This window comes from Lupinus angustifolius, chromosome LG09 (genome assembly GCF_001865875.1).
Source record: "Lupinus angustifolius cultivar Tanjil chromosome LG09, LupAngTanjil_v1.0, whole genome shotgun sequence".
Taxonomy (NCBI): Eukaryota; Viridiplantae; Streptophyta; class Magnoliopsida; order Fabales; family Fabaceae; genus Lupinus; species Lupinus angustifolius.
The window spans coordinates 17,250,715-17,271,851 of NC_032017.1; the positions used below are offsets into that span (position 1 = coordinate 17,250,715).

The 21,137-nt window shown below is 30.6% G+C and overlaps 1 protein-coding gene across 3 annotated transcripts; it reads left to right on the forward strand.

The window, feature by feature from the left end:
• Window positions 6,766-9,266, forward strand: LOC109357340 (B3 domain-containing transcription factor NGA1-like). Of its 3 annotated transcripts, none has more exons than XM_019601247.1 (3): window positions 6,766-7,164; window positions 7,346-7,510; window positions 7,669-9,266. In XM_019601247.1, the coding sequence occupies exons 2-3, from the start codon at window positions 7,396-7,398 to the stop codon at window positions 8,877-8,879; spliced, it is 1,326 nt and encodes a 441-aa protein (XP_019456792.1). In that variant the 5' UTR covers window positions 6,766-7,164; window positions 7,346-7,395; the 3' UTR covers window positions 8,880-9,266. The 3 variants fall into 3 exon arrangements, with proteins under 3 accessions (XP_019456792.1, XP_019456793.1, XP_019456791.1); XM_019601248.1 differs by having other exon boundaries at window positions 7,360-7,510; XM_019601246.1 differs by lacking the exon at window positions 6,766-7,164 and having other exon boundaries at window positions 7,272-7,510.

Genomic DNA, 21,137 nt, shown 5'->3' on the forward strand with positions numbered 1-21,137 from the left:
CCCAACTAAGAAAGGAGAAAGGATTGAGAAGTGCTCTAAATTATCATGATATTATGGCTCACACCAATAATTTTAAAATATATATGGTTGTGATCAAAGTTATGGTTATATTGTATTCATTGAAATCAAGAAAAAAACAACCAATATGATCATAATTATGGTCACAATGCGGTTATACATACTCCCACAACAACAATCTTACAACCTCAGTTAGGATGAGGGCCAACAATTTAAAACTTTGTACTGATATCCATTTTTCATAATCTTATTACAATCTTCCACTTTTCATTTTATTATTTTTCATTGCAACCAATAAGTGGACTTTTGTGAACTTAAAAACCCACCCTACCATTCATTAAGGCCGAAAGAGAAGGGTCACCTCATCATAAAGCTGTTAGATAGAAGAAGGTGGAAAAGAAGAGCATTTGAGACTGTGTATGCATATATTGTACAATTGGGTATAGCTATGACTATATAGAAGGTGGTGGTCCAAAGTTCCAAATGCTAAACATATAGCTCATGCTAGCTATATTTGAGAAGACAACAGTAGTACTGTACCCATAATTATTGTCATCCATGCCAGTGTTATTCCACTCTCGTCTCTTATGGATGCATTTATTATATGATTCAGTGTATTACCACCTTAGAATTCATACCACTTCTAATATTATTTTGTAATTATTGGGGTTGTAAAAACAAAAATGCTTACCCAGAAGAAAAAAAATGTGTCATAATATGTGAAACAATAACTTGTATACAAACTCTTCAAATAATTATACAAATCTCTTAAGTTTGTGTAAATTTGTATGTTTCTGGTGTAAACCTATGGTTTGTAGGCTGGTTTTTTTTACTAGAGTATCCAATTTCTGATAAATAAAATATTTGTTTTATGAATTATAGTCAGACATTTAGGTGTGATACTACATAATAGTATTTCCATTTCCAAAGTAAAAATTAAGGAATCAAACCCAGAATTGTATGCATAAATGAGCAAAATATCTCCCTTATGGCTAACACGCATTGGTTATCCTATAAAACATAAAACGTTTGTGGCAGATAGGCAGGTTGATATACAAACCTACGAACCCTAATAGATGTTTAACTTATAGGTTAAGAGGCTACAAGTTTTAGAGTAATCTTTTACCGCATTCAAATAGGACACATCTTTTGATGTGCTTATATTTCTTTGTATTTTGTATGTTAAATGTGTGTAGATAAAAAAAAATGAAAAAATATGGTGTCAAAATTGTATTTCTGTATGGGCTTTTTGACATTGTAGGAAGGGTTTACAATGAGTCAAACAAATTTCACTTTTGTTTGAAAACTCACATAATAAACTTATTTTATGAATCAAATAAGTTAAATTTGAATTAAAAAAATTAAGAACGTTAAACAAATAAGTTGAAATTGAACTAACTCTAATATATGTATATATAAATAAATGTGCATCAATAGAATACTTAAGTTTATACATATTAAATAATAATTATTTGAACTGAAAAACTAAATGATAGAGAGTTGAACTAAACTTTTCACGAGCTAACAAACTAAACCAATTTAAGTTGACATGTCTAATCAAATAGTATGTGTACTCAAATCAAACCAAATTTGAGTCCAAACTAGTCAAACTTGAACTTAACTCAAAACGTTATTCAAGTTAACATGTGTAATCAAATAGCATGTGTACTCAAATCAAACCAAATAACACGAATCGAGTGTGATACAAAAAAAATTGATATACTTACTTTCTTTTGGAATATTTTATGAGTGAAAATGTTTTAGCTTCGTGAGCTTTCTTGAACTTGAACATAACCTCCTCTCAGTGAGGTTTCATAGATAGAAATATAACTTATTAACAATTCATTTGAGTGTTAGAGGTGAATTAAAAGCTAAGCAATAATAATTTCAAGGATTTCCTTGAGCAAAAAATAAATGTCTCATACATTATTCATATCATGTTGTAATAGCAAATTAATTTCATAGGTTGTTCTTGATCTAAATTGTTAGGTTTCTATGCTCCTCGATCTGAATGGATCCTCACAACCAAGGACATTGGCACCACTGCTATTGGGATCCATGGAGATCCAAGGAGCATTGTGCACAAACTTTGATAAACGACTAACATAAATTTTACAAAAAACCAGTATATTGGGAGCATTATAAATACTATAGTAAATAATCAATTTGGTTGATCACTAGTAGTGTTGTCATCCTATACTTTAGTCCTTTATTGATTAAAATTATAACTTTAGTCCTTATTCTAGTACTCTAGATGGAAATTGTATTTTAAGTCATGGATAGTGTTTGACATCAATCAATTTAAGTTTTTGATAGTGTTTGACATCAGTATATTAAGTTCACCCGAAAAGACTTAATTGAATGACATTGAACAATGACTAAAAAAGTAATTTTCATATGTTGTGAGGGATTATGAAAACAATGATTGATATATAGGGCACCACCTTAAAATTGTTCGTGAGAGCGGCGGCACCACTTTCTACATAAGTGTTACATTCCAACATTTTTATAGGTTGCTATAATTAATCAAGATACAAAACAGGCATTGTGATATAACTAATTAATTATTATTTTGACTATGAGATATATTTCCTCCTTTAGTTTCTCTTTCACAGTGAACGGAATCATAGGTTAGTGTAAATATGGATATTTCAAATTGCAATCGCTTTTATCGCATGCCTACTCGTCAATCGACAACATCAAAGGATCAATCCTAATCTATGTTGAATATTTTGTCTATTTTAATCGAATTTTTTTATTTGAGTAATTGTGATCTAAATTCAACATGGATTAGCCTAAATCTATGTCGGTAGCCCACTTTAACAACCTCATCTCCAAGATATAACTATAGATTAATTTTTTTTTCGAGGTATGTAAATTTTACCTCTTAACAATGTCTTTTTAATAAGAGAATCAAATATCTATTTATAGGAGAACTCAAATATATGCAAAATGAATTGTTGGTTTGCCCAATATTATTATTACAGTGATTAATACTTTCATTGTCATTATTATTACATGCAGCAAAATGTTTAAAAATATCTCACTTGAACAACTACTACCATGAGGATCAAAAGAAACAATAAAGGGTATCACATTTCAGCATCAGAACTGGCATGCATACAATTGTATAATTGAAATGTGACTATACACCATTCTTCTGGCCTAGGCGTTTAATCCCCCCGATGTTTCTAGTTACACAACTTTACTATGACAATGTTAATATTTTGGCTTTTCTATATTATAGATGCAAATGTGAAATTTATGGTCATTGGAGACTCTGTCCAATGCATAGAATTGAATAGGCAAATAGATCACACTGGACCACGCATGATATTTACTTTTCATAAACATGGCCATCTATTATTATGTATAGTCATAGAGCTAGCTAGCAGCATTTTCAATAATTTTTATTATGTTGTTGTTATCTTTATAATTCAATTCAATATTTTTATTTCCAAAAATATGGACAGTCGATAAAATGGTACTGCTACTATATAATTAATCATCTAAGAGATAAGGACATGCTTGTTTAAAAGTGATGTTTTCAAATAAAAACATACCTAATATATATAATGTGCTAAATATAGTAATTATCCTTCTGATTTTCCAACAACGTTAACAAAATATAGGAATAAACTTTATACAAATCATAACCAAACAAGTAACAAATTGAGGTTCATATCATAAAATTTTCATTTTGTGTTTACATGAATGTTCATATTAAAACGTATCATTGTCCTAGAGTATGTTCATTGTAAGGGTTGAGGTACAACTTAAGTACTTCTATTAATGCTATTTTGTCTCATAAAAATAAGCTATCAAGAGAAAATATATAATGCAATAAGAATTAGCTCACTAATAGTTGTATAACTTGTGTTTAATGTTGAACTATTAAGCCGTTTGTTTTATAACTTTGTTTAATGATGTTACTATATAAATTACATCATTTATATGGGAACTTTTGTTGATCCATTGAGGTGATTTCATAAATGAAATATTTTTTTTATCAGCAAAAGTATCTCATTAACCCAACTAGTATCACTATAGGAATCAAACCTTTGAAATACGATATATCAGAATTTAGTGGAATCTTACACTACTAGATCAATGTCTTATTGATATAATAAAATATCCAAATTACACATGATTTTGTCATTTATTGACATTCTTAATGACTTTGATTTCTAGTTAGGGAGTAGGGACCTTAATTCAAGTTGTGTGCAATCTTCGAAGAAGGCAACTTAAACAAAAAAACAAACTAACTATGATGTACATGTACTAAATATGCAGTTAAGTCAAGCTTCTAATCTGTCTGGCTTACATATAGTATCAAACGCAGACAATATTAATATTATACCTAAATTGATGATACCTAATTAAAGGTCAATCACATGCAGAAAGAACAGCTTAATTTAAGTTAAGCACATTTTCATCTCTACTTTCCGGTTCATTTTCCCAAGTTACACGCTTCATCTATATTTTACAAGGCTCCGGAAACCCCAATTTATACTCATTTAGAAGTTTGATAGAATTAATTGTTATTTTCATACTTTCCCCTTTTTAATAGATTTTAATATATATATATATATATATAAACTTTATTTAACATTCTTTTGATTTATGAAAGTCACAGATTTTTTTTAATGATAATAGAGATAAAACGTATATTAGAACAGTACAAAAGTATAATAAACTTATTGCAAATCAACACATTAATTAGTTGCATTTCTTAAAGGGCATATTTTCTTGCAATAGAACAAATAAATAGGAAATGAGAGAGTAAGAAGACATACTTCCTCCGTTTATTTATAATTGTCATTTTTACAAAACAAAAATTGTGCATATTTAATTATCATTTTCAAAGTTCAAGACAATGTTAATTACTCTTTTATCAACTATACATATTCTTACCTTTATTATTATGGAAAAAAGGATACTCATAATAAAAAATTGAATACTAATAATGTGGGTGGCACAACTATACGTAACTTTACTAATTGATATTTCCAACAAAATGACAAACTATTCTTTCGTACGATATTTTCCTCTCATTAATTAAATCCCCCACATGTGAATATTTTTGGTATTAAATTCATGTGATATATATTGAGTCTAACTTGTGCATACTTAAATCATCTCTCATTAGCAAAAAAAATAATTAAATAGTCCTTTTTATTTTATAAAAATTGACCATCAATGTTGAGTTAAAAAGATAGTCCCGCATAAGTTTTACTCTTACTTGTTTATGAACATTTGGCATAGACAGTTTGTGTGTCTAGAATTGTTTATTAAAGGGGTGTTTTCTTGGTGGTTAATTATTGAAGTATATATATAAATTATTAAAAGGGTGTTTTCTTCATTTACTTAAAAAATGCAGAGGATTAAGACTCCACGGCCAAGCCCATAATCCATATGTGGATATTTATGTATTTATTTGTTTTGGTAAATTTTAAGTAATTAAGGGGACATTTTTTCAATAAATAAGATAATTTCATTCCATATGGTTTATCGTTCATCTATACTAGTAATAAAGAGAAAGATGTAAATTATTTTATCCAAAACATGTGAGTTTAATATCCGTTAAAATGCTAGTTTTTCTATTGTAAAAAGAAGAAAAATAATTAGTTGCAACTAAATTACTCAATTTCCCCCGAAACTACTAGCAATAAGAATGAAGGGAGAAAATATATGTTGTAAGGAAATTCCAAAAAAAAAATACATAAAGTAAAATACTACAGTATCATATATATGATAATGATGGCATAATATTATTGAAAGCTAGAACAAAAAGGGCACTTTTTTGGGATCTGGGTTATTAAATAAGAACAGAATTACAGAAGTAGAGGTTGAAGTTTTGAACAAATAAAAGTTATTGGTAATTTATTTATTACTTTATTTTTTCTGTTTGATTGAGGAAGGGTATTGGAAAGGGAATCTTGAATGTATAGTAGACATTGTGGGACTCAAAAATGAAATGATAATAATTGAAAGAAAAAGAAGTAGGTATATACATACAATGTCATACATATTACATGGAGAGAAGGAAGTGTGGCAGTGTAGAGAGACAGAGAGGGACATATATTTTCTTTTCTGATATCATATTTTATATTTTATCTTGTATCAATGAAAACATATGTTAATTAAAAATTGGATATAAGATCAAAAAATCATGTTTCTTACATTATCTTGTATACTACATAACATATAAGATAGGATATGAGAAAATATTTGTTCTCTCTTAGCTAATTGTCTTTCCTTTCTGCCGGGACCAGCACACACAGCACACAATCAATGCCACCAAAAGTCAAAAAAATAATGTAACTCAAAATAAAACAACCTAACACTGTTCAATATCTTTCTCTATCTATCTTCTCTGTCCTCTTCTATATACATCGTTGGCATTGCACCCCCCACTTCCTTCTATTCTCTCTAATAACAACAACTAGCTATGTTGTTTCTTTCTTTCTTTCTTTTTAAAAAAGTTAAAAATATATGTTAACTAAAGTTTCAAATATTTGAATGCTAAATCACATTTGCATTGAATGATTATATCCCTAAATCTTAACAATGCTATATCTGTAATGGTCTTTAACACAAATCTAAAAGTTGAAGTTAACTAAGTTAAGCTGCTTTTGAAACAAGTACTTTTGGTGTTGAATTGGAAGGATTATATTAACACAAATATATTTTATGAAAAGGACTAGTTGCTCACATGACCCCAATAAACACATTATTCATGGGCCCCTAGTGTAGTAACAACACTCTTTCTCTCTCTTATTTCATAACAAGAATAAAACTGGGGTTGCAACATACATTTTTGCTTCTTTTTCCTACTTTGTAACTTGTAAGAACCTTCCCTTGTGAGGTAACTAAACTTGTTAGCTTAAACTCACATCACAACCTTCCACTTTCTTCATCTCTCTCTATCTTTATGATCTCATGTTATGGTATGTGTAGGTCAACAATAACCACAACCATGGACCCCGTTTTGAACCCTCCATGGCTTTGTCTTTAGGGTTTTAAAACTTGTGGTCAAATAAGAAAGCACCGACTATTACAAAGAAACTCTTTTTCTTCTTCTTAGTTTTCCTTTACAGCCTCACAAATCTGGGCTCAAATAGCTATCATCTCAAACTCAACTTGGTAAGTTTTTTTCATTTAACCCTACAATCCTCTTTGTCAAACCCACTTTCCCTAAATTTTCCATTCTTGTTTTATTTTTTGTCAAGTTTTGTTTTTTCTTTCTTTACTTTTTTATTTTTCTCACTTTCCTCCTTCATTTCCCTTATCTTTTTATCCTTTGGAAATGACATTGTTTCATAAGTTTCTGAGATCCAGAGGTTAATAATTCAAGGTGGGTCAGTGTATAATTTCATGGAGGCTTCTATGCAAGGAGGGGTGAAAGGGTTTTCTGATAGCAGAGAAGAAGAGGAGGAAGAAGAAGCAGCAATAGAAGAAATCATCACAAGAGAAGAAAGCAGCAGCAGCAGTAAGAACTACTACTACTAATACCCTTTTTCTTCATCCTCTAATTTTCATCATCATTTAATGAACAATAATATAATAAAAATCTATGCTTGAGGAAAATGATTCTTCATCATCATGAGTCTTGAGATGCATCATCTTATAATTCATCATCTGGGTTAGGGTTACACCATCAAAAAGAAGATTATGCAGCAGCAGCTTCTTCCAACTTCATGAATCATCAACAAAAAAAGCAGATAGATTTCATGGACTTGTCACTTGGAGGGAGCAACAACAAAGATATTATAAACATGAGTAATGGTGAAGCCAATTTGCAACAAGGGTCTCAATCTTCACAGGCTATTGTAACTGAGAAAGAGCACATGTTTGATAAAGTAGTGACACCAAGTGATGTAGGAAAGCTGAACAGGTTGGTGATACCAAAACAGCATGCTGAGAAGTACTTCCCCCTTGATTCAACCTCAAATGAGAAAGGCCTTTTGCTCAATTTTGAAGATAGGAGTGGGAAATTGTGGAGGTTCAGGTACTCTTATTGGAACAGTAGCCAGAGCTATGTGATGACCAAAGGGTGGAGCCGTTTTGTGAAGGAAAAGAAGCTTGATGCTGGTGACATTGTCTCGTTCCAGCGCGGCGTTGGCGATCTTTACAGGCATAGGTTGTTCATTGATTGGAGGAGAAGGCCTGATCAATATTATGGTGTACCTGATCCTAACTCAGCTACACTTATCACTCCTTTGTTTCTTCCAAATCAGCCACACTTGTCTCAGTACTCTATTAGATGGGGTGGTAGATTTTACTCCCTACCTCCACCAACACAACAACCAAGGCATCACCAACATGAGCATATTCAGTACCTCAATCACAACAATATGTACCCCTTTCAGCACCTTGGTGGTGGTGGTGGTGGTGGAAGTGGAAGTCATCACTACTTGAACAACTACAATGAGGTGAGTAATTCAGGATCTGGCTCACTCTATTACCTGAAATCAACAACACCCTCAATGCAAATAACTAACCATCAGAGCTTTATGACAAGGCAGCAACAACATGAAGGAGGAGGCGGTAATAATATTGCTCCTGTGATCATTGATTCAGTGCCTGTTTCTCATCATCATCAACAACAACAACAACACCACCATGGGGATTATAAGAATGGTTCTAGTAATACTAATGGAACAGGAAAAAGGCTAAGGCTATTTGGAGTGAACATGGAATGTGGTTCTTCACCATCAGAAGACTCCAAATGTTGCAGTATACCACATGCCTCTTCTTCTATGCCACCAGTTTCATCATCAGCAAGGTTTGGAGATAATAAAAGAAGGGAAGCTTCAATCTTTGATTTGGACCCTTCTTTGCAATACCATAGGCAGTGATCAAATCTCAAAAATAATGAAGAAGATACAAGCTCTAAAGTTAGTATACCTGGGGCTAGGCTACACTCTCTTTTGCAGCATTTTTATTACAATTATATTTTTTTGTTTTATTTTATTTCCCTTTTTACTTTCATCACCCCAGCTAAAAAGGAAAGTGCTCCCAGACTTTCTTCTTCTTCTTCAGATCAGTAATTGGTGTTTTAGCTTTTGAACTTTTAGCACGTACAGAACAGCTAAATGAAATTAATTACCCCTGGGGATTTGGGTCCTGATATGATGAAGAAAAATGGAACATCGTTTCACAACCTAAAGAGGGAAATAAAATATCCATATGTTTAGACCTTTCAATTGTATAAAAAAAACAATATTATACAAATATGTTTATCATATCATATCATATACCATATAATATATGTGTTTTATTTAATATTATTTTTGTTTGATCCATCCAATAGTATGGCTCTCTCTCTTTCTTCTTTGTTTCCTATAATATATGTTTCTGTTAGCGTTGTTCGGTTGATGTGGTTCACAACACTGCTGCTTCTGCTGCTGCAGCTAGTTAGGCATTTTAGCTTTGCAGATAAGGCGCAGAAAGTTTGTATAGCTGTAATAAAAAGGGGTAAATAATTTTCACTATTGCTACTGTGTCTCATTTATTGATAATTGATGAATAGTTATCTTCCTCTCTGCACTTTCCTTTATTATTATGTATATTAGTTTATTGAGTATTATATTTTCTTGTCTTCTTTTGTTCAGCTGCAGCCGCTTTTCTTGTCTGGATTAGCACTGCATATAAACGTGTTTTAGGTAAATAAAAAGTGGGTTTTCTCCATTTTCTCAAGGGCAAAAGCTTAAAAGAGTAAGTAGCCTAATTATGATGTTTTTCCCCCCTCTCATCTCTCTCTGATGCTTATTGTAAATCTATATATAGAGATTAGTTTATACTAGTTTATACCATGTTTAATTTGTCTTCTTTCTGTTGAAAGTTGAAAACAAAGTTATTGTTTGATTATATTTACATAATTTTTTTTGGTTTGTCACAGTCATTGCAATAATTAAAGCCAAGATTTTTTTATTCATCCAAGATATATGTAGTCTACTATACTTGTTTGGTTCATCAATCTAATTAAAGTAAGTATATTACTTGGAAATTATAATTTGGGTTAGTATGAACTAGGTAAACAGGGTGTCTACCTCTAATGTCACATTGAAGAACTTTGTTTTAGGTTTTTTTGGTAAATCACTTTGTTTTAGGTTTTTGTGATACAAACACTTTGCATTGGTTAATAGAGAAATTTTATGTATACCAAAACTCATTTTGTAGAAATTACATGATCAGGTTTGAAGATCAGATAATCACATTTCAATGCAAATATACTGTTCAATGTTCATAGCAAGAAATAAAGAGAATGTATCTGAAAATGCTTATTTATACTTTTTGTTCATGATAATAATTTTATAAAATAGAAATTTAAGTATGCATGCGTGTAAATAAGTAATTTGAAGTATAGAAAATTACCTTATTTATAAATGTAAAATATTGTATCAAATTGTTTTTTGGGTCTTAACTCATTTGGTAGAAATTAAACTATCAGTACTATATACTATATAATGTTTGAATAGATATGTATATATATGAAGCGATGACATTGAATGCAAAAACACTGTTCATAGCATAAAAAGGATATATCAAACAGAATGTTATGTTCTCACGGTGTGATAATGTGGAAAGCAAAATCAACATGTAGGACAGTAAGATCAACAGTAAGCGAGACAAGACATACATAGGAGCAGAAGTTTTGTTTGCTACACAGACTTGAATGATGTTTTTATGTTTAAAAAATAATAGAGTATCTCAGATCCTTGGGTAAAGTCAATTTCTATGAACTCACCTCCAAAGTCTTGGAAGAATCCTCATGACTGCTGGAAAATAAAGAACGAAAGAGACTAGAAATGGAACTTTTTTTTGGGATGATCAAGTTTAATTTTCTTGGAACCAGACAAAAGAAGGAAAACATAAGATTAAATATACAAGATTCAAATGTCTTTTTGTTTAATTAATTTATCTTTTGTTGTACTGTACTTTCTTATCCTTGCTTGATATGGTAGTCATGATCTCATATCCAAGTTAATGGTTTTTCTTTCTTTTGTGGTGAGCAATAAGGAACTCAAAATAAATTTGGTATTGAAAAATTACATCTTAATCTAGTAAAAACACCACTTCTCACTAAGAGCTTTGTACTTTTTAGTCTCTTAATAGTGTGGTTAGAGAAATGGTTAGTAAAACTGATATAAATTTAAGGTGGTTTATTTGGTCATGTTTTATTTTGCAATAAGGATTGATATTCGGTTTTATGTTTCTTACTTTACATGCATAAAAATACTTCATATGTACTAGTGAGTAGTAGTATTGAGTTAGATCTATTTATGCATTACTATAGATGTCAAATTATATTGAACCCTACAAGTCTTTTACATAGTGATTAGGCATGCCACATAGATGGATATAGTTATTATTTTTTTATCGATAATTGTTAGTATAGTAGTATTTTAAGGTTAGATCTATTATATTAATGTGTGCATTATTATTTATTCTTCTCATAATTTTTGTGGTTATGGGTGCAAAGGGAAAAACAGAAGGACCCCAAGATAAAACTGGATCAATTACGGACACGATGCTTGTTTTATCTGTGAGATTTTAGGAATGGTAATGCTATAACTGAGGCATACATGTTTTTAAGATACTGATCTTCTCTTTAAATTTGATCTTGGTGTGAAGGTATAGACAAATTTGTATCTTATATACAATTATTTTATCAGAGGACTTAGTTTATAATTATGTATACTATACAAATATATTGATTTTAGTTTTCTCCATATAAGCAATTTTATTGGAGCTAGGTAGATTCTAATACATTATAATGTTTGATTCATGAAGCTAATTTTAGTACATACAAAATTTGATTATTATTATCATACTTATAATATGATAAAACCTTATTATATTGTGATTTTATTTAAGCTAGAGGATCCACTTACTACAAGAGCAAGTTTAAATTAAAATTTATTTCATATCTTAGCAATCAATTTTAATGAGATCTAATAGTTTGAATTAGTGAGTAGATTAGAACCATTAGATTTTCCTAGAATTAAGGGTTACAATATGGAATAATTTTTTTAAATTTAATCTTGCAATAAGTGGTTTATCTCTTTATTATCTAATTATAATAGTTCAACTTATTAAATAATAGATCAGCACAAAAAGTAATTAGTAGTGTAATATTTTATTTACTTAACAATTACAAACATTTAAGTCAATAAATTTTAGAATTTAGGATATTAAAAATGAGAATAAAATGTCTACTCATATAAGGAGATAACTTATTCTCTTAAATTTACTCAGTGTTATTGATATGTGTCTTCTTTTTTCTTTTATAATATATTTTAAATGAAATTTTTTTGAAGGAAGAGAAATAAGACACATGTCAAACACTGAACGGAGTTAAGGAGATAAATAGTTATCTCATGGTATGAAGAGATATTTTATTCTCATTAAAAATTTGTTAAACTTAAGTATGAACTAGTCCAAAAAATTTATTATATTGGCAAAAGTCATCATAAGTGATAAGATAATAACGACCAAAACAATAACCTACAAAATAAACATAAACTCTAAGTATATGTGACAATTGGATGAATTCGGATTGACATGGATTTAGATCATAATGGATGGATGGAAAGTCATTCACCAATCCATATAAATCCATAAAATTAGATTTCTAAATTATTCGATCCATTCATATCCAATGGATTCCAATCCATCCATATCCAATGGATTCCAATCCATCCATATCCAATGGATTCCAATCCATCCATATCCAATGGATTCCAATCCATCCATATCCAAATTTTAATGGATTGGATGTAGAGTTGTCAAAACGGGCAAGCCCGATCGGGCCGGCCCGCCAAAGCCCAAAAATTTATAGGACTTGGATATCATTTTAGGTACTTTTTATAGAATTCGGGCTTTTTAGCCCAGCCTGACCGGGCGATTTTAAATCTGGGCTCGGGTCGGTTTATTGAACAATGCATATAGTTACAAATTCTTGTTGCCTGGTAACTGCAGAAGAGAAAGTAGTGGCTAACTTTTGAAGATGCATTCCTTTAAATGTTGAAGAGATTGAAAAGTTATAAACATCTAAAGGAGCTTCATTGAATGGGGCTTAGATCAATCTCTGCCTTGAATCAAGCTGTCCTGCTCAAGTTAGCCTGGATCATGCAATCCTCCACTCATGAATGGGCTATTTTTTATAGATCCAGATTCGTTAAGGGTGGCAAGCCCTTTAGTGCTCACATCAAATCCTCAATTTGGCCTAGGCTAAAGCACATATGGCAAACAGTGGCTGACAACTCTATTTGGATTATTGGAAATGGTTTGATGATCAAATATTGGCTTGATAATTGGTCTGAGCACCCTTGGCTGATCACTTGAGTATTCCAGCTTACATTCAATCTGAGTTATCTGCTTTACTTGCTGATTTTACTCAGGGATCTAAATGGATAATTCCTAATTGTTTGGCTAGACTTCACCCTCAGATTGTCCAGATTATTACTAGCATCCCTTTATCACTTGAGGATCAACCAGACATGATTGTGTGGAAGCATTCTTCTGATGGATTGCTTACTTTGCATGATGCTTACAATTTCATACAGCCAAGACAAAACCAGTTGAATTGGTGTAAGCTCATCTGGTCCATTGTTATTCCTCCATCTAAATCTTTTATAATGTGGAGATTATTTCTAAACAAAATGCCAACATATGAGAATTTGAAGAAAAAGTCTATGCAGATGGTTTCTAAATGCAATTTGTGTAATGTGGCAGAGGAGTCTTCTAATCATCTCTTCTTCTCTTGTCCTTTTGCCTCTTTCCTTTGGGATTGGCTAGATAATTTGATTGGGATCCACCTCAATAGATCTTCAATGGAAAGCTTGTTGCCTTCTATCCCCAAGCATTGGAGCCCTCAGCTTATAAAAACAATAGTTTCTTTCATAGTAAACACCATATCAACAATATGGTTTTGCAAAAATAGGATGAGATTTGATAGCCAAAGAGTTAGACCTCGTCAAGCCATTTCCAAAATAAAAAATGACTATGCCCTCTGTGGAAATACCTCTTCCTTATGTGCTAATTCTCACCTGCAGGAATTTTATATTTTCCGATCTTTAAATGTTCAGTGTCACCTGAGCAAAGCTCCAAGAATCACTGAGGTAATTTGGTTCCCTCCCAGACCTGGTTGGACAAAAATCAACACTGACGGGGTAGCTCATGGTACCCCTGGCCATGTAGAAGGTGGTGGTGTTTTTCGTGATAGCTCAAGTGCTATGCAGGGCTGTTTTGCAGCTTACTTTGTCATTCAAAATTCGTTGTATGTAGAGCTTTTAGCTGCAATTTTTGCTATTCGGATAGCTCACAGGAAGGGTTGGAAATATATTTGGCTTGAATGTGATTCTTCTTTGGTTGTGGATATGTTCAAAGGAAAACATTCAGTCCCATGGAAGCTTGCTAACAACCGGAAAAAATGTTGTGCCATCATTTCACAAATGAACTTTCGGGTATCCCATATTTTTAGGGAAGGGAATGTTTGTGCTGATAAATTAGCGGCTTTTGGAGTATTATCTAAGGGTGATACTTGGTGGGATACTCCCCCTGATTTTCTGATGCAAGAAATTGTTCGGAATAGGACTGGTTTGCCTAGTTATAGGTTTAAGAACTTTTAACTTTGGTTTTTTCTTGGTTCTTTGGTCTTTTGTATTCCTTATAATCATCATTTAATATAGTTTGGGTGTGCTGCCACCCTTTTGCCAAAAAAAAAAGAAGCTTCATTGAATGATTTATAGCATGAATATAGGTCATTGAATGATTTTTTTGCTGAGATTTGATAGGTCCTTCTTAATATTCAATTACAAATATTGTGAGGGTTTTCAATATGAGTGAGATCTTTTGAGGGAAATACTTATTTGTTTTAATCTTTTTGGGACCTTTGGTTTGGTAATAAGTACTAAATGAAAATTTACAAAACAACTTAAAATAAAAAATAGATAATAAGTATTATGTTATTATGTATTAACTCAATTTAAATTTTACCACAAAAACATAATAAAAAAATAACATTTACAACAAAACAAAAATCAACATAAATTGTTTTCCATAGAAAACTCCATACAACTAAATTTAATATAATAATTCACAATGAAAGTGTTAACAAAGTATTGCGGAAATGTTACGAAAGCATAAAATGAAATTTGTGGATATTTCTCATTATTTGATGAAGGTAATGACTCCAACTTTGTTCTCCAATAGCCCCCTCAAGCTGGAGGGTAAAAGGCAATGACTCCAGTTTGATAATTTGATTTGATATCGTGACAATGTAATGGATCGGAATCTCGATCCTAACATGATTGGATTTTCTCAATCACTTGATCTTGTTGTTGTTGATATTGTTGTTATTATTGTTGATCTTGTTGTTGTTGGTCTTGTTGATCATGTTGTTGTTGTTGATCTTGTTGTTGTTGGAGATATTGGAGTTGGAGAGAGTTTTGGTTTTCTTCCTCTCCTACACGGTGCCTTGAATTTAGAACCTGAGGAGGGTTTCCATGATGAGGATGGTTTTTACGAGGATCTAGATTTAGACCCGTGTCGTGATTTTCCTCTTCCAACTTTTAATCAATACTTTCTCTTACTGGCTTGTTGTTATTGATATTATTTTTTTGAACTCTAACATAGTTTGCTTCTTTCACTTTTATTCTCTTCTTGCGAAAATGTTGTGAAAGCATAAAATGAAATTTGTGAACATTTCTCATTATTTGATGAAGGCATAAGACCTTATTTATAGTAAATGAATATGTAACAAACTTATCTAAACAAAATAATTAACAAACTAATAAAACACATGTGTTAAATGTGTAAAGTGTGTAAAATATGTAAAATGTGTCACGGTAGCTTTGTTCTCTAATACAAAGAACAAAAAAAAAGATAATATTTTTTATAGTATCTAAATGTTTATATATTAAGGTGAAGTTACAAATTTTATTGTGTTAGAGAGTGAGAGTCCAATAGAAATGAGAGATTTAATAAAAGAATTATGTTAAAAATCATACACGTGGACATAACATCACGTCTTAACTCAAATACAAGGCATTAGATCTATAAGTTTGGTTGCATTTGGCATAACAAATGTGTTAAAAAGTTATATGTTAATATCAAATGATACATATTCTTTTTAAATAGATTAAATATGTTAAAATTTATAAAAAAAAAATTTAGTTTATGTAGGCCGCCACACCACAACCCGCAACCTGCTTAGGGCGGGTTTGGACTACAATTTAATATGCATAAATTATACCTAGGCTTTTTAAACTGGCTCAGTTTAGTACGAACCTGATATGGACTAGCCCGAACCCGTCCGGGTAGCCCATTTTAACACCTCTAATTGGATGGGTGGATGCTCAATCCAATTTTTTAATATAAACTAAAGCATTTTTTGAAGGATAAAAATCCTTTTAAAAATTATTATTCAATAAAGTATTTTTAAAAATCAATTTAAAATGTGTTTTTTTTTTTAAATCTTAGTATTTAAATTTATTTGTGAAAGCTATGAAAGACAACAATGTAGTGATGTCGGAGATATTGTATTGTGCAATCATACATTTTTATTGTGCTCAATCATGACACAAAATGTTATATCAATTTATTAAATTTTTTTGAAAGAATACTTTGATAAAAATGAAGGAATCTTTTTGTTAGGAAAATAGTAGTTTATCACTAGAATCAAAATTGGTTCGTGTTAGTCGCTTCAACCTTTAAACCGGTGAATCAAACTTAATACCGCTACGATACAACATTTATAACGACCATGCAATTATACTAGTAAAAACCAGTCATACCAACCAGTTTTCAATTGAACCGTACCGGTCATATCGACCAGTTTTTAATTGAATCGTACTGGTCATATCGACTAGTTTTTAATTGAACCGTATCAGTTATACCGACTGGCTTTATTTAAAATTATTTTTTTAATGAAAATCATTTATTTTTACCAAAATATTTGTATGGATGATCAAACACACAATTACTACATTTTTTATACATCTAAAATATGATCTACAATATACATTTTTAACAAGTGGTATAAATAAAAATAGTTGTTGTCTTTTTTATTGATTTTTCAATATTAATATTAGTATAAAATATATGAATATCTAACTTCACCGATATGCAATTTAATAGCGAACTACTGGTTGAACCACCATATCAGTATACCACTATTATGACATACTTGATGATCCGTACAATATTAATAACATTAGTTTATATTTTGCATGTCGGGTTTACATAGCAAAGTTGGGTGTGCCTGTTGTTTTATGTGAAAAAATATTTTTGTTTTTATTTTTTTGGATGGATTGGATATCCATCCAAATGGATATACCCATGGATATTCATTAGATATAATAGATGAATTTGAATCTATCCATTATCAACACTATTCATTGGATAATATCCATTTAAACAGTGGCGGATCTTGACCATAATTTTAGAGTGGCAGCATTATGATTTATACATAACTAACATATGAAATCATTAGAATATATATAAATTTTTAATGTTAAAATGAGTTATTCTTTCATGTTTAAATTCCCAAGAAACATGATAAAAATATAACATAACAAATCTATGAAGGAATTCCAAATATTCCTAAGCACAAATAAGTTCATTATCTCTTATAAACATTATATGTATTTTAAATTCAGAAGAATCGAGCATAAAGTTCGTTTTTCAATCCTTTCAAATAGAGAATCAAAATAATATATGCTTTAGATTGATACAAATATTTTTTTAAGAGAAAAATATATAAAGATAGAAATAACGAAATTAAGAATATCATACATAGCAATGGAATAACTCAACTAAAATTAATAAATAAAAAATAGTTCACTGACAAAGAATAACAACGTCCATGAATAAAATTTGATGCAAGAAACAAACAAATCATAAGTAATCATGTCACGACTTCATAGGCATATGATAATATGCCATGAAAAAAGTAATTGAGGGAAACTGATTTATAAAGAGCAAATATGATATTTTTAAGGTGAAAAAATAAATGGGTTTGAGTTGGAGAGTTATCTAAAGCAATATTAGGGGAGGGGAATATGTCATGTGATACTAAAGAGAGTTAAACTTCATAAAGGGTGAGAGTTTTGAAGAGAATATTGAATTTTTCTTGTCCAATAAGTCATGTATAAGTATTATTCTTTGAGAGAAGAATATATGCACTAACAATGAATTTTATACTTTTTCACTTCATCACCTACCATTCATATTCAATCTTTATTAACTCTTAAGAAAATTAATCTAAATGAATGATGGATGATGTAGTGAATGTGTATAAATTTTTACATTAATAATACATAAATATTACATTCTTATCCTTAAGTTTTTATGTTAAATTTTAAAATATACCAAAAACAATATCTCTATAATATATTTTTTTGAAATATTTGAGGGGGGGGCAACTGCCCCCACCTGTCCTAGAGAAGATCTGCCCCTGCATTTAAATCTATTAGCTCTAATGAATGAATTTGGATGAATTTAATTTGGATAGATTGTGAATTGTGGATAATTTTGCTACCTTTAATTCTAAGCAACCCATATATATCGAACATGTCCCTTCAAACAAAATCTTAATAAGTTTTAAGTTTTTTACAAATAATTCATTTTAAAATGTAATAAAATAGTTATTGGATACACACAAAAATCGTTAAAAAAATATTGTGAAATCAAAATCTGTAGATATAATCAGTATGAGACTGATTGTCGATGTGAAAGGAAGTCACAAGTAATATAATTCATCAATTGTGAGAAAAACATCATTAGAATGAATGTAATAGGGATAGAAACCAATGATATAATCACCTTCAAAATGATTATTGATTAAAAAAGAAATCGCCGATAACATATAATTCGTTAACGGGAGAAAAGCCACCACCAGAGTTATCGTTTGTGAGAAGAAAACTTAGAGGTATAATCACCACCAGAATAATTATTGATCGGAAAGAAGTTAGTGTTAATATAATTCATCAGTTTAAAAGAAATATCAACAAATTGATCGTCGATAGGAAAAGAAACTAATATATATATATATATATTAACAAGAAAATGATTTTTTTTATTGGAGAACTTTGGTATTAGTTTATTACGATGACTTTTGTATTAAATTTGAAATTATTGTATTAAAGAAAAAAGAATGAACGAGAAAGTGATGTAACTAATCAATGTTTCAAATTTTGGACACCTCGGTAGCAGGTGCTCAAAATTGGGTTAGCATCCCAATTACAAAAATTCATGGATTAGCATCCTAATCAGTAGAATATACTTATCATTGACTCCCTTAATCCAATGTAAGGCTTAAATTTCATTGAGTAAAGTAGAAGATTTTTTAAAGTTAAAAATTGCCTCATTTTGAACTAATCAAATAGACCAAATTTTTCCTAATCAAATAATGCTCCATATCCTCTTGCACTTTTTGTGAATTAGGCTCATATGAGTAAGGAAATGACTAATTGTTTCTATAAAGAAGCATGAGGTTGAACCCAGGTTACTTAGGGTTTGTTTGGGAGTTAAATTTTGGAGGGGAAAGAAAGGAAAGGGAAGGCTTGAGAGCCATGAAATACACTTATGAGATGACTCTCAAGCCTTCTTTTTCCCTTCCTTCCCCTCCAAAATCCAACTCCCAAACAAGCCCTTATAGAATTTGCCATATTGAATAGACGACTTTACAAGTAGATAAAAAATGTTGAGAGGATTCAATTTGCTTGTTACATATTAAAAACGAAGGAGGATACTTTATTACTTATTTGGTGAAGAATTTAATATTTATACATCTTATAAACATGTACTAAAATTAATATTTTAAGTGCAGGCAATCAAGCTGAAGAAAGGTGCCAAAAGTTACATGATATGCCATACTTTTTTATAAGTGGAAATTTATTTAAAAAAAAACAAAAGTTACAACCAGAAAAAAAAATACAATTCTCATAAAGGAGAAAACAAAATCCCCACATAAATCATAAGAGATCCTCTATAACCCAACCCAACAAAAGTAAAACTAACTCATTATGATATGGCATACTTGTTATGGTGTGTGATTTAGGACACTTATATATAGTTGATTAGTTTTTACATTATTATTACAAGAATACTTTATAACCTACTTACTTGTTAAGTAGGCTAAACAAAAAACTATCTAACTATATTTTAGCAACAACTTCCACACATGCATCAGAATTTAATAATTTGAGTATATGAGAGAGTGGTGACCTCCACCATCCTAGCTTCAGGTATATTAGAGATAACATCTTTGCAGCAGCCAGAAAGCCACTCAGATCATCTTTAACATCCACCTTCCTATCCCTGAATCACACCACTCGTTCCGCCTACCCCATAAAGTATAGAGTAGGTTCATCAATATCTCAGCACAATATAATCTTCTTTATTTCCAGAACCCAAAAACTTTGGGAGCCACCGTTTGAAGCAAACATTAACAGCTCCCTTAATGTGCACAGTTAACAGTTAATGGGCATTATCTCACTACAAAGCAGAAGGGCATGCTTAAATCATCAAACAACTATATTAGGAGCAACAAATCAACCATTTTGGCTTAGTAAAATAGATAATATGACAGATATAGCTTTTGATCCCTTTGTTCAAGGAAACAAAACTAGCTCCAATCCAAAATATTATTTAGGTTTATGTTAAGAGGTAAGGAATGAAAAAAAGATGATATTTTTAATTGAGGAATGATACATTGAAAAGACTTTATTTTTCAATAAAATCTATTCTCTTTTCATTGTTTACCCTGAACTAACAAAATGAGAAATTGGGTATACTTTGTACTCAATGAAATGTTGCTTATGAGAAGAAATATTTGTATACAAAACAGTGAATATAATTATCACTAATAAAATAAATAAAAACATCAAACATTATCGCAAAAACAAATCTAAGAAACATTTGTACATGGTCCAAGATCTGCAATGCCTTTGAATGAGTGCTGTAGTGCCCCAACCTATAAAAAAGTAGATGATATATAGGGCTAATTAATAAGAGGACGACGTGAGGTTGCATTATTAATTTTAACAACGACCATAATTCATAAAGCAACGGTACCGTAAAGTTAGCAGAAGATATCATGAATGCAT

Excerpts from the sequence above, each read along its gene's own strand:
- LOC109357340 (XM_019601247.1), top strand. The coding sequence starts at position 7,396 with ATGGAGGCTTCTATGCAAGGAGGGGTGAAAGGGTTTTCTGATAGCAGA. Across the intron at positions 7,511-7,668 it reads AGAAGAAAGCAGCAGCAGCA|GGTTACACCATCAAAAAGAA; the intron begins GTAAGAACTACT and ends CATCTGGGTTAG.